This window comes from Sphaeramia orbicularis, chromosome 4 (assembly GCF_902148855.1).
Source record: "Sphaeramia orbicularis chromosome 4, fSphaOr1.1, whole genome shotgun sequence".
Taxonomy (NCBI): Eukaryota; Metazoa; Chordata; class Actinopteri; order Kurtiformes; family Apogonidae; genus Sphaeramia; species Sphaeramia orbicularis.
Window position 1 is genome coordinate 35,777,231 of NC_043960.1, and position 13,420 is coordinate 35,790,650.

At 36.3% G+C, this 13,420-nt stretch overlaps 2 protein-coding genes across 2 annotated transcripts; one reads left to right on the forward strand and one right to left on the reverse strand.

The window, feature by feature from the left end:
- Positions 1-202: 202 nt before the first annotated feature.
- sgcb (sarcoglycan, beta (dystrophin-associated glycoprotein)) lies at positions 203-3,410 on the reverse strand. Its single transcript, XM_030132771.1, has 6 exons — positions 3,364-3,410; positions 2,489-2,698; positions 2,212-2,397; positions 1,925-2,116; positions 1,645-1,776; positions 203-1,477 (listed from the first exon to the last, which is right to left on the reverse strand). The coding sequence occupies exons 1-6, from the start codon at positions 3,376-3,378 to the stop codon at positions 1,274-1,276; spliced, it is 939 nt and encodes a 312-aa protein (XP_029988631.1). The 5' UTR covers positions 3,379-3,410; the 3' UTR covers positions 203-1,273.
- A 2,703-nt stretch (positions 3,411-6,113) lies between these two features.
- spata18 (spermatogenesis associated 18) lies at positions 6,114-12,746 on the forward strand. Its single transcript, XM_030133141.1, has 12 exons — positions 6,114-6,454; positions 7,762-7,867; positions 7,980-8,095; positions 8,191-8,309; positions 8,476-8,571; positions 9,564-9,698; positions 9,799-10,030; positions 10,872-11,030; positions 11,123-11,298; positions 11,971-12,094; positions 12,215-12,283; positions 12,506-12,746. Exons 1-12 carry the CDS (start codon positions 6,368-6,370, stop codon positions 12,560-12,562), a joined length of 1,476 nt encoding a protein of 491 aa, XP_029989001.1. The 5' UTR covers positions 6,114-6,367; the 3' UTR covers positions 12,563-12,746.
- Positions 12,747-13,420: the final 674 nt, after the last annotated feature.

Below are 13,420 nucleotides of genomic sequence, written 5' to 3' on the forward strand. Positions count from 1 at the left end.
ACTGTCATTGTTTTCCTCTACATACATGATAGATAACACTGGTCCTGACAGTTTATGATGGTGATGGCCGTGCCCTGCACATTCTGATAGATAATCAAACAGTATAATGTGGAACAGTAACCTTTTATGGTTTAAAATGACAATATAAATGCCTGAGACATTTACAGAAACCAATGATAAGAAGTTTCACATAGCAACGAAGTTTCTTGTTCATGTTTCTTTATTGAAACAAACATAGCAATTATATCATGGACAAATTTCCACAAAAGGCCGGTTGATATTTTTTCAGTTTTTCACTCCAGGTATCAAGTCTGTGATACAACTACTTCATGACATTGGTAACAAACTTTCTGTAATAAAACAATCAAAAGCAAAATAAAACTCAAAACTTATATTGCACAAAAGTCAAACCACTCCATATAGGCTTTAACTGATGATTTAAACTTTATGACAATCATGAACATCTTAGATAATTCCATTAATCTGTAGTCCTATGTAGTGCAAACACACTTGTTTTATTTTTTTAAACATGTATTTCCTGTAAAAAAGTATTTGCAACAAAGTTAGGATATTACATATATATTATCATATATCATCCCTTGTAAATCCATTGGCACGTGCATGATAGAGAGTCAAAGATGTGCAAAAAGAGACCTACTCTGATTTAGCATTACTGGATGGCTTAAACTGTGTCTTGTCTTTTAAAGTTTATTCCAGATTGTGGACACTTCACCAGAAGGTATTACACAAATCAACCAATTTAGTGTTCCACACTTGTCAGTAAATAATAGAGAGGAAAAGAGCTGCCTGAAACAATAAACAGCAAGTTAAATCTCACAAATCCCCTAAACAAAGCTTGTTAATACTGGACGGTAAGAGGATGCATAAATTCTGTAGCTTCAAAACCTGGAGACTAAATGCAATGTAAAACACCATTACTAGTATTAGATTAAATGTAGGAGTGTTAAGTGCTGGTATGTATTTAAGATAATTTGTCAAATGTGCAGGAGAACAGCAATACTTCAGCACTTACAGGTACAGTATGAGAATATCTTTGGCCAAGAGGCAAAGTTCTGTAACATAATTTATGTTCAGTGTGAAAATAAGAAAAGATTTGTGAGTTGAACTGCAGAGGTAATATTGTGTGGGAGTTGCAGAGAATGTCCTATTGTTGGCAACTATACAATATTAAAAAACGCACATCAGTTAGTGGTTTGTCTGACTTCAGTGATGACAGATTATGGCACAACTCAACAGCAGATTCCAGTCCAGTTTAAAAGTGAGCTTTTTTACACGGGTTGTCTGATGTCTGGCAGCCCATGTTGGGAAACTTTACCTGAACACGGAACAAAGTTCCATCTGCACACATGCAGAGTTTGTACCTTTCCAGACCTTCATCGAAGTAGACGTCTCCTGCAGAGTTTGGGATCCGCGTGGCATTGAACATGACTGATCCATTGAGGACGATGCTGTTCTCCTGCGAAGAGAAAAATACCACACCAATAAATATAAAATTTGCATGTTACCATTTACACAGCATTACACTTTGTCAGCTCATACACTGCAAAAAAAAAAAGGAAAAAAAAAAAGGTGATTTTCAACCAAAGTGGGAAAACAGGCTCAGTTGTCACATTTCATACTTACAGCCCTGAGCTCGATGCCTCCTCCCATTTTGAACTCTACAGTTCGGCCCATGATGTTGACTCCTTCATTTCCACGGATTATGGCCTTGCCGTCTCCTTTAATGTTCAGGTCAGAGGCTGCACTACTGGTGATCTAAAGTCCGATAAAATGCACTTATGAACAACGTGCAAAGCAAATATAATGCACTCAGAACAGAATGTGAAAATAATTAGATATACTGACATAACAAGTTATGGTTTTATTAGAGCCATTAATCAAACAGTTATTATCAAATACACACCCTTTCTGTTGAAGCCTTTTTAACGCTGAGGACTTTGACTCCTTTGGGCAAATGGAACTCATGATTCTCAAAGTCTGTACTGAAGAAAGTGTTCTGTGTGCGAGGATCAGTGAAAGATATGCCAATGTCGCTGACAACCGAGGTCTTGTCCTTTTCTACACTCAGCTTAGTAGTACCTTGCTGGAACACAACCTGGAAAAGCACAAAATAAAAGAGAATCAAAGGCAGTCCAACAAAGGTGTCATTTTGTGTGCTCAGCAATGACTTAGAGTATGTTGTTTTCTTACTGGGTTGTTGTTGCCGACAATAACCAGGTCCTGATCCTTACGCCCTCCCACTGTGCTCTTGTGTAGCGGATGAACGATGCCCATGTCTGCTTTCTGCTTGAAGCGCAGGAGACCAGACTCGTGGAACTCCATACTATCACAACCATTCGGACCAATACGGATCACAGTCCATATGACAAGTGTGATCTAAAAGACAAGATATTGAAATGATTCACAGCACATCAAACAAAACATTTAAGTCAGGTGTCATCAGTTTATTTAGGCTTATAGAACTCACAATAAGATTAATTAAGGCGAGGAGGAAGAGGAGGACAATGATGCAGACTGCCATGTTTCCCTTCCGTCCTCTCAGTCCTGTTTTATGGAGACGCTCCTCTTCTATAGGTATATATCCTGCTTTGAAGTTACTGTTGTGTTCCTTGTTGATGGTGCGTCTTTCTATAGCCTTCTCTCTCATGGACTTCTTTACCGGCCCATTTGAACTCTCCTGAAAGAAAAGCATCTGTTTACACACCCAACAGAACTCCATTTTTAGACACCCCTGTTACAATTCAGAATGTTTTCTTCTTTACAAGTGGTATTATAAGAAATAAAAATAGATTTTATGTCAAACGTGGCGCATAAAACATGAGGAGGAGGGGGCAGGTGAAACGCAGAACTGGGGCTAATTGTATATGTAGACTCTTAATATCATGAATATAGTTCAGTAAAGGCTAAATGTATTATCATGCTAATGGTTTTGGGCTCCTCTTGAGCTCTGCGTTGGAATGCATCTGTGTTAAATACCCCGAGCCTGTGTGTCTGTAGCCATAACTAAAAATAAACTACACTCATTTTAGCAACAAAATGGTAATAAAACCAAATGTTCGACTGCTGTACGGCTTTACACTCCTTATATTAGCGGAATATGCTTGTTGTCAGGACGCTTATTTGCTAAAAAGACGCACTTTTATTCTCAAATACCTAGAAATACGAAACGAAGGCCAGTGTTTATTACACTGGTATCACCGCACAACCAATAACGTAACCCAGTGCGTCCATATTTGTCATTTAAGGTTGCTACTTTACCTAATATACATCATCATGCTATGTAAAAACAACTGTAAAGACAATAAAATGCAATAATAACAACAAATATCAGACATAACGGACCTGCTCCGACGCCATGTTGACCCTCCCTCTTTCTGCTCGCAGAGTGACAGGACCGTACCACTTTGTATGTTTGAGCATGGAAAACTGCAAATATGATTAAAAAATTGACTGTATAATACTTAGTTATAGAATATATGGTATGAATGTAAGAACAAACAGTGCAGAGGATATTTTTACTCTGAAAAAAAATTAAATAAGAAACGCTGTTATGTTGAATAATAATGGTACAGTCCAAGTTCAAGTAGCCAATGACCGCTGGATCCCAAAATAGAAAAACAAGTCCATTCATATTTTCCATATGTAAACTGCTCAGGGGCCAGGACTTCTAATTGTGGAAAGAAGTGGTATTTTACTCAAGTTCTGTTCTTAACTACCCCAAAACCCCGATGTAAATTACCTGTACTTTACTCAAATGTTTCCACTGTTGCAACTTTATATTTATATTCCATTGAGACTTTTATTTTGTGGTAAACATCAGTGATCAAATTGGATTATAGCACTTTTCTTATACCCCTAGAATACCCTTGTCTCACAGATATAGTTTCTTTTTAGATGACAGGTCTTCACATATTTCCAAATGTACTGATTGTCATAAACTGAAGGATTGAGTGTTTATTGTTTCAGAAGATAAATAAACTCAAAGGCGAGTTTCAATATGAGCTCACAGAATATGATGCATCATTGTAGACTAAAGACCAACAGCACACACAGTTGTTCAAATAAGGTTAAAAACCTACAGGAATAAAATTAAACAAATACATGAATGCAGCTTCTAAAAATAACTGACTCTAAACTGGATTTCATTCTGAACTCATAAAAGGTAACTTTTACAAGATTTTATTTTTCATTTATCTACCAGTACATACTTTTTTTTTTTTTTTTTTTAACTTAAATAGCGATTTGAATGTAGAATTTTTATGAGTGGTGATGATTCTCATAATGTAATGTTGGTACTTTTACTTAACCCTCAAAGACCTAGAACTATTTTTTAAGATGAACTCCCTTTATTACCACTGTAGGGCCATTTAATCTCTGCATTTTACCTATCCTAAAAGACACCCCATATTTTTTTTTTTTAAATTGTACTTTGAAATGAATTTTCATTTACATTTGACCTTTCCAAAGTGATTTATATCCTATTATTTACCATTTTCCGATATCTAATTTACTGATCATGTAGATGTCCATATCTCTGAATAAATTTGAAGGTTATTATACATTGTTATATCAAAACCAAGAAACTTGAAGAAAAAAAGACTTTTTCTACAAAATATATCATAATTTACCATGAAACAAGCATCTACAACCACTATGATTTGTCAGACTACATGTGTTTTACTGGTGAATCAAAGTTGCAGAAGCCTTTGTGTGTCCAAATGGATCATGAATGATGACAATGAAAATCTGCGAAACTGCATCTTACCAGAATGATTTAATTTTGCTCACAGAACTATAGTGTTTTAAAAGTTATTTAGTATTTTAGATCAGTGAATGCTTTTGGTCACTGGTGGCTGTTTAGGTCTGGGAGGGTTAAGTAAGTGATCCCAGTTGGACCCTAGTGCTGTTACATATACCTGCAATGTCAATGATCAACAGTCACAATAACAAAATCAAATGAAATCAAGGGCAAAATTTGAAAAAAGATGATTAAAAAATAAATAAATAAATTACAATAGCCTGCATGTTACTTTCACTTTTCTGAGTCTCAGAAAAGTTTCTGTAAATATTTGAATGTAGAATTTCTATGAGTGGTGATGATGTTCACAATATGGTATTGGTACTGTTACTTACATGAAGCATCAAAATAGTTCTTCCACTAACGATGATGATGATGATGATGATGATGATGATGGTGATTGTAATAGTAGTAGGAGTAGTTCTAGTAGTTGTAGTAGTGTACATTGCCACAAGATTCTCGTTTTATGCTCCTGACAATAAAAAACAAATGCTCATTAACCCTTTCATGCATAAGTCACTCCAGTGGACAGTTATTCTCCAGCTGTTCTCTTGTATTTTAATGGGTTTAGTTGTTTTAGTTCCATATCAGCCAACACAGTGGACACTTACGCATCATCTCATATCCTGACATTCACACCATTACTGTTGCTGTTCTTGATGAACCTGATCTGCACTAACATGTTTGAGTATAAATCAATTGTTCTTTGTTAGACAAGAAGTTTTTTTTTTTTTTTTTTGCACATTATCACGATGAAGTGAGGAATTAATAGCATTAGAATATGTTAAAAAGTGAGAAGACATCAGATTAGCAGCATTAAACATGTTTTTATTTCATTGTTTTCATATCCCTATCTGATATTGGGTTTTAAACACATGTTCCTTTACTTCAAAAATTAAATGCATGGATATTTTTGCAGCTCCACAGAAAAAAAAAAACTGGATCACATTGTTTGTTTGTTTTTTTTCATGCCTAAGGAGGAATAAAAACACTGAAGAAAAAAAAAATCTTGACTGAGGTTCTCACAATTAATACATGAAAAGGTTAAAGATTATAGTGACCAGCTGTGATTTAATATTTTTCTTTTCTACATTGTCATGATTTCATATTGTTTTAACATAATGTAATTTGTCCTAAGTGGTCTATTATGACCTGATTCAGCACAACCACAGGAGGAAACATCATATGTGTGTCACTGATCCACAGGGTTTACAATCCGGTCCTTGGGTGTCGTTTGACAGTATGGCATTACAATCGTATTTACATCCCACTAAAGAGCCCGCAGAGGACCAACAGAGGCACACAGAGCCCTGCTTCATCCAGGGAACTGCTCCATTCATGCTGTGTTTTCCGTCGGATCGTCTCCTCTTCTGGTTGCTACAACTGAGGCGGTGCTTGGCATCTGTGTCGTAGGTGGAGAAAGCTGCCAGGACAAGAATTTTTACTGCACTCCCCCTGCAGATTAGTTAAACCCCCCCGGGCTGTTGTCCGTCACTTGGAGCATTTTAAACCTCCGGGGATTAGCTGTTGTGGTTATTGCGGAAGGACATGGCTGACACTTTAAGGAGACTGACGAATACATCTTCGTTCAGCGTTTTACAAGACAAGCTGGAGAGCTGGCACCAAGACTACCATGTAAGTTTATCAATAAGTAATGAGCGACCTAAATCTGACCAAACCACTTCTGGCTGTAGCTAAATGTTGAACCGATACCTGTTTGTGCCTCAACAAATGATAGTTACACTTCAATAATAAAAATTTAACCCCAAGACAAAACACATAACACCTTTTCCGATTAGAAATGACACTGTTTATTCATAAGTTATGATACTTTGCAAATGGATTTTTACACATTATTGATATATTTTGGAAGACGTGGTCGAAGCACAATCTTCTAAACTATCTAATCTATTAATGTAATAATTCAACGCGTTACAGCAAAGGAATGCACTTGTTTAGATTACATTGATTTCCCAGTGGAGTTAGGTTGCTATGGACGCTTGTCGCCATGGCTACTGTTGAGCTATTCCAGAGATGTTTTATTGCGCTGGTAAGAGAGCTAAGTACAACTACTTCCGGAGAACGCATTTTCCGCTTGTAGCCTCACGGAGAGAACCCACATCAACAGGAATAAATTTGTATTAACTCTGAAGTTACATAGAGTCTATAATATGTTCAAAATGTGACTTTTCAGCCACAAAACTGGGCTAGAGGTTTGGCTTTGTCACGTGAGGTAATGACCGTAGATGAGGGTAATGATCTTGGGTCACTTGAATACTCTTTGGGTGTGCTATATCAAAATGAACAAGTAACTAGAAATATACAGAAGATTAAAACTAAACCATTGTCATCATACTTGTAATGGAAGAGACATCTACAATACATATATCACACTGAAGGCAATTAAACTAACGATTACACAAGATATTGGAAAAAGTTATCTTCTGTGTGTATAAAAGTTGGTCTCTACAAACAACATAAGCAAAAACAAGAGCACTCCCTAGTATGTCTTTTAGTTTAGTTTAGTTTTAGTCTGCTTTTATATGTCAACAAAATTACCATAGTTATGAGTGAACAGGAGCAGAAAGAAGAACATTATATGTTCTGCCCCTCTTTAACAAAATACTTGTACTGCAGTAATTTCAAATATAATAGTGAAATCAACCTCTTAATACAAAATCTGCCATCACTTACTGCTGCGATTCATCATTTACAGTTCACATCATTTAAGACATCATTACATCCAACACCATCTCCAGACGATCAAATTAATTTCCTGTTTCATAATTTCATGATATACTAAATGTAATGGTTTAAAAAAAAAAAAACTTTATCCATCTTGATTCTTTTGTATCTTTGTTGAAATTGGTTTTCATCCATTTCTGTTCTTTTCTACTGCTTATATTACTTGTTAACCATTTTTGTCATTTTTACCCACTTAGGTGATTTCTTGTGACCAAAACTTGAACAGATGTTGTGAGCTGATAGAGTTAACATCCAAAATCCAAGGCCAACTATTCACCATCCTTAATCTGACAGCTGCTGAAGGTAAAGGCATCCATTCACATGTATGACCTTTTCTACCACAAAGAATGATCCAGATGATATATGATGAGTGAATGCATGCTTTAATGGATCTTGTCTTCCCTTCATGAATTAGGGGGACACTATGGTGGAGTGGATACCCTAAAAACACGCCTGCTGCCATGGCTCGGTACCTGTTTTTCGATGGCGAGGCCCTCTGTTACTAATGACACCAGTCTACAGCTCATCCAGGTCATACAGCATACCTCATAGAAGTAATAATGACTATGTAACACTACTCCATGCAGAGAATGACAACATGTTAAAATGTTTATTGGTCTGATCAGGATTCGGTGGAGAAGGACCGGAGAATCAGGGAGCTCTCTTTCTCCCATGAGAATGATATGCAGAAGATGGAGACCCAGCTGTGCTCCACTCGACTCCAGCTGGACTCTGTCAGATCAGAGTGAGTCTGAGAGACACAAAACTGTATCATAAATATTAAGAAATACCAAAAGATTAATGTTCAGGCCACAGAGAATGAGTTATAAATAAGAATTCGCAGTATTAGTCTCATGAATTGAAGCTATATGACATAAACATACACTGCTGTTGTCTGTTTATTTGAACAGACTGGCTGATGCTCAGAAGGAACTGGATGATACAAAGAGCAAATCAGCAACTACTCTTTTGGCCACTGAAGACGAAATTATACAACTGAAAGCAGAGTGAGTCCATTTGACAACTGCAGAAATATATTATCTAACCCTTTATAGGACATTCATAGAAATTCTCTGAAATTCAAAATGTCAACTTTAGGTTGCTATTGGGGGACCTAACGAGACTATTCTCTTTGTGAAATTTTTCAAAATTTTTTATTGTCATGTAGAAAATCAAGGTCAGTGAAGTTACCATATTTGGTTCCTTACCTGTGTGTGACAAAAATATAGAAATAAATTCAAGTAGTATGCATAAAAAATACAATAAAAACACATGTAAGGTGCTTGGAACATGTATTTGATAATATTAGAACATGACTTTTATAACATTAGACCAACATAAGTGCTGATTCAGACACCTGCCAACACACACATTATCTTTGAACATCATTACTTACATTAGTACCATTACTTCATGGTACCTAACAAAGCAGTTACACTAGTGGTTCCCAACCCTTTTTGGCTCGTGACCCTATTTTAACATCACAAATTTCTGGCAACCCCAGACATTCAAAACAGAGACTTTGTTTTTTTTTTTTTGCTAAAATTAATTTGTTTTTGATCATGTAATAGTTTGCTACATTATGTTGCAAATAAACATTAATTTTAGGCGACATTTGGGCTATATAATGTATGTTATTATGGACAAAGGCAGAAAAGCAAGGTTGAGATTACTGCACAAAGTAAGAATTTTGTTTTCCTTGGTCAGAATGTGTACAGTCAGTCCAGCTTGGATTTACAAGGCTGACAATTAATATTGAAAAAACAAAAACAAACAAACAATAACTTAAACTATTAATTATGAAAGAGCTGCAGCATCTTAAACCGGCCACAATGAAAGATATTTGATTTGATACCTGAGGTTGTTGATCCACTGTCCTCACTGGAACTGTTGCTGTCACTGTCTTGTAATGTGTGCGGAAATGGCCAAAAATAGTCACTTGCCCAATAAAGGGTTAAAGATGCATCTTTGTTGAAAGTTAAATGTGTTTGCATTTCAGTTTGCGCTCTGCACATGAGCAGCTGGACATTTACAAGAGGAAGTTGGACTCTCTGGATGACTATGAGCGACAAATCCGTTTGCTGAGAGATGAAGTGTCCTACCTCAGCTCAGAGAAGGCAATGCTGCAAGAGAGGTACGTCATACATAGAAAGTACATAGAGATATCACTACGCAAAATAGTATCTCCAATGATTTCTGTAGTTTTTATGTGTTTTTCTTTCTGTTTTGTTTAGGTTGGTCAGAAGCCGTTCTCCAAGCCCTTTGCCCAGACTGAGCCGCTCCTCCAGCCCCATTAGGAGTGAGTCACCCACCAGAGCCCAGCTCACAAACTCCTCCCGTCACGCACGCCTCGTATCCCGCCTCAGTGACCTGTATGCTGTGGAGCGTCTGGAGGCCCAGACTCTGCTGCGACGCTACATTTCAGACTTAGAGATGGTCCAGAAAATCATCTTCATCGCTGTTGTGGTATGAGTGCATGCTTTCATGTCCATTTGATTTTTTATTTTTTTATTTAGTCTTTCAAATTGGTTTTGATTTCAGTCTAGTTTTTGTTGATTTTATGAATGCATTAGAAGTTGTGTTTTGTTTTTTTTTTTTTTGAGGAGCTGACCATTATTAATTTACATTTGCATTTACCTGTAGCATCAATTATCTTTTTATAGATATTACAAGGAGAGTTTTGATCTACAGAAACTGAAAATAGGAGGTCGAAACAATGTATATCACACATTGTTTACAAATTATTGTTAACTAAAAGTCCCTTATTGTGGCCATCATTATTATCAACTTGTAAAAAGTTGGTTTTATCTGCAACTCTGTTTCCTTGTTTGTGTTATTTTTAGTTGTAGTTTTTTTTGTTTTTACTTCAGTTGTCATTAACTGGAATAGAATAATTATTGTTTTACAGTTATTTCCCATAGTGTTTGCCCAAGGAGATAAGGCTTGCGGAATCAGTAACATCTTTTAAATCACTTCTTAAAACACATTTTTATAGACTTGCTTTTATGTGATGTCTGTCCCCTTTTTAACCTTAATTTTTTAATCTTAATTTTTAAATTTGACCCTGTTTGATAATTAACTTGTTCATATATCTCTCTAATTGTGCTGCTTCTGTTTTAGTGTTTTTACTTGCTTCGTGTATCCTGCTGTTGTGCCCTCTGTCAAAGCACTTTGTAAACTTTGTTTTTAAAGGTGCTATACAAATAAAGTTATTATTATTATTATTATTATTATTATTATTATTATTATTATTATTATTATTATTATTATTATTTTAGTTATAGACTTTCTATGTTGTCATTTATAGGAATCCTTTAGGACAGCAAAGCTGGCTTACCGTCAGTTCAAGCTACGGGTCAGAAAGACACTGTCCTCATCCCACTTCGGGCCTGAAAGTCTTGAGGATGCAGCTGTGGACTACATTGTCAGAAACTTGGACCTCTATGATGTACAGGCCAGCGTCAATGTAAGACTAAACTCTTCAGACAATGTGTGTCTTTGAAGAAGTTGAGACATTAAGAAGAATATTTTATCTGACTTTGGATTTGTTTTCCTTAGGACGTGATCAACACCATGAATGTGAACCCTCGGATCTCCTTCCCACCAGAAGTGGACTTTGTCCTCATCAGTACATTGATCAGGGAGACATGCAGGGTGGCCTTTGCCATGCAGACACTGGATCCTCCTCTTGACTTGGCTTTTGCCAGTGATGGTGAACTTTACAGTGATCTAAGGTCAGTCTTAAATACAGTATGTGATGGAAAAATGGGTTCTTTTCTGTTTCCACCAGTGGGGGTCGCCCTCCACACAGACACAGCTCTCTCTTTCACTGACTACCTTCAAATTCACTAAATATTACAGTTTTGCCCTAATTCAAAAAGAGGAAAATTCATGTGACTGATAAAATAAATTGGGGAAAATTAATTGTAATAATGTTATGTTTACAAAGGTTTTTCACTGGTAGCAGATGTTCCACTGGATGAAAACAACTTCCGTCTTTCATTCCTTCAAGTAACTTGTTGAAAAATTTGGATTCATGGTATTTATGCATAAGAACCTTTTAACATTCTCTTTTATCAAGGGAGCAAAACAACAAAAACAAAGGTGATTACAATAATTTTAAAAAGACAATAGAGATTGAGCTCCATAGTGTTTCAATAATAATTAGACTGACATTTAAATATAAAAACAAGTAAATTATGTGTGTTTTAGAAATAATTCATGTACATTGTTACACAGTGCTGCTTTTCAGTGTTTTGTGGTGTCTATCTTGTTTAAAATAAATTCTTTCTGCAAGACAGTTTTCGACACTATTCCAGAATATTTCTCGATTGAGCTTTCCTCACAGCACAGCACAAGTACTTATATAATTATCAATATTTATATCTTGCCTCTCTGTGTAACAGGTATCGTCGTAGCTACGACTCAGAGTTCAGCGCTCCTCTGGTGATGTACCATGTGTGGCCCGCTCTAATGGAAGGAGATGCTGTGATAGTGAAGGGCGAGGCGGTGACTAGAAGAGGTGCTATGGTACTGATGCTCTAATACTTCAACAATAGCATAAATTCATTCAAGTCTGTCTAGAGAAAAGCATGACATGGACTACCATGTGGAGGTTCATGCATTTGCTGGTGATGTGTGTGTTTGCAGTGGAGTCGGAGCAGGAGCAGGAGTGCCAGCCCTGTACGCTCTCGCTCCCTCAGCCCGACCCGCAGCCTTGTAAGTGTCTAGAACAAACCACTCACATATGAGCAGAGATGTTGGTGGAAACGATCATTTATCTCACATTCAAATGTACTGTTCTTTCTACTAACACTTTGCATACACACCAATGACCCACAGGGTATGTACTGCAAAATGCAATCTCCATTTAATTGACTTAACAGTATCTTATTGTCATAATTTTTGCTGACATTTCATCCCTTTGGTTCATGTTTGCAGGCATTTAACAGCAAAAGAAGCCTGTCTCCTGAACGCCTGACCACTAGCCACCTGTGAACTCTGACCTCTCCAAAATCCAAACCTGGAAGTGGACACAGAAGCATTAGCTCACTCAAATTTGCATTTAATCTGTGACATTAGTCTTTTCTTGTGTTTACCAACCAAATATGGCAACCAGAGGCTCCTCACTCTTTACATTTTTGAGGGCATTTATTAGTGATTGAATTATTATCAAAAGATGAAAAAAAAAAACAGTCTGGCAGCTGAAAGAATATTTGTCTTATTTTGTTATATTTGCTCAATTAAGAGGAAACTGTGCCCTCTGAGGATCCATCTGTACTTTTTTCAGTCAGTACAGAAACTATACCTAACTTTTACCTTTACTCGTCACCAGGGGTCAACATCTATAAATGTAGCAGAACTACATGTCATTAAGCTGCAGGATAAATGGTGCTCATGATCAGTGCTAACTTCATCTCCTCGAATAGTTGAGTCACTGATTTTTTTGATGTGATTTTTAGGTATAAGTGACTTTTAATGATTGCTGTGTCATTTTAATTTGTGTTTATTGTATTTTTTTGGTGCTGTTCTCTCTAAAAATGGTTTGAATCAAAGCAAAACCTTGTGAAGTTTCATTTTCATGCAGTTTATAACATGAAAAAGTAAAAGCTTGTGTCCTTTTAGACTAAGATCTTCCAACTTACAATATTAATTACGTTTTCCATTGTGAACAAGATCAGTAACTGCTGTAGCTCTTTTAGACCAGTATCTATTTACACTGTATTTATTTACAACTTGTGTACTGTACTTATCGTATTACATCAAGTACTACATTCCTTTTGCCCTTTGTTAGATATAATTTACAGTACAATTCTATTTTGGTTTCATTGTGATTTGTTTTGTCATGTATAATGA

What these genes read in the sequence shown, in the direction of transcription:
- spata18 (XM_030133141.1), top strand. Translation starts at nt 6,368, where the DNA reads ATGGCTGACACTTTAAGGAGACTGACGAATACATCTTCGTTCAGCGTT. An exon ending in ATTATACAACTGAAAGCAGA is followed by an intron (nt 8,572 to 9,563) that starts GTGAGTCCATTT and finishes TTTGCATTTCAG; the next exon opens with TTTGCGCTCTGCACATGAGC. An exon ending in TCAGCCCGACCCGCAGCCTT is followed by an intron (nt 12,284 to 12,505) that starts GTAAGTGTCTAG and finishes TCATGTTTGCAG; the next exon opens with GCATTTAACAGCAAAAGAAG.
- sgcb (XM_030132771.1), bottom strand. An exon ending in TTGTCGGCAACAACAACCCA is followed by an intron (nt 2,117 to 2,211) that starts GTAAGAAAACAA and finishes GTGCTTTTCCAG; the next exon opens with GTTGTGTTCCAGCAAGGTAC. An exon ending in AAAAGGCTTCAACAGAAAGG is followed by an intron (nt 1,777 to 1,924) that starts GTGTGTATTTGA and finishes ATCGGACTTTAG; the next exon opens with ATCACCAGTAGTGCAGCCTC.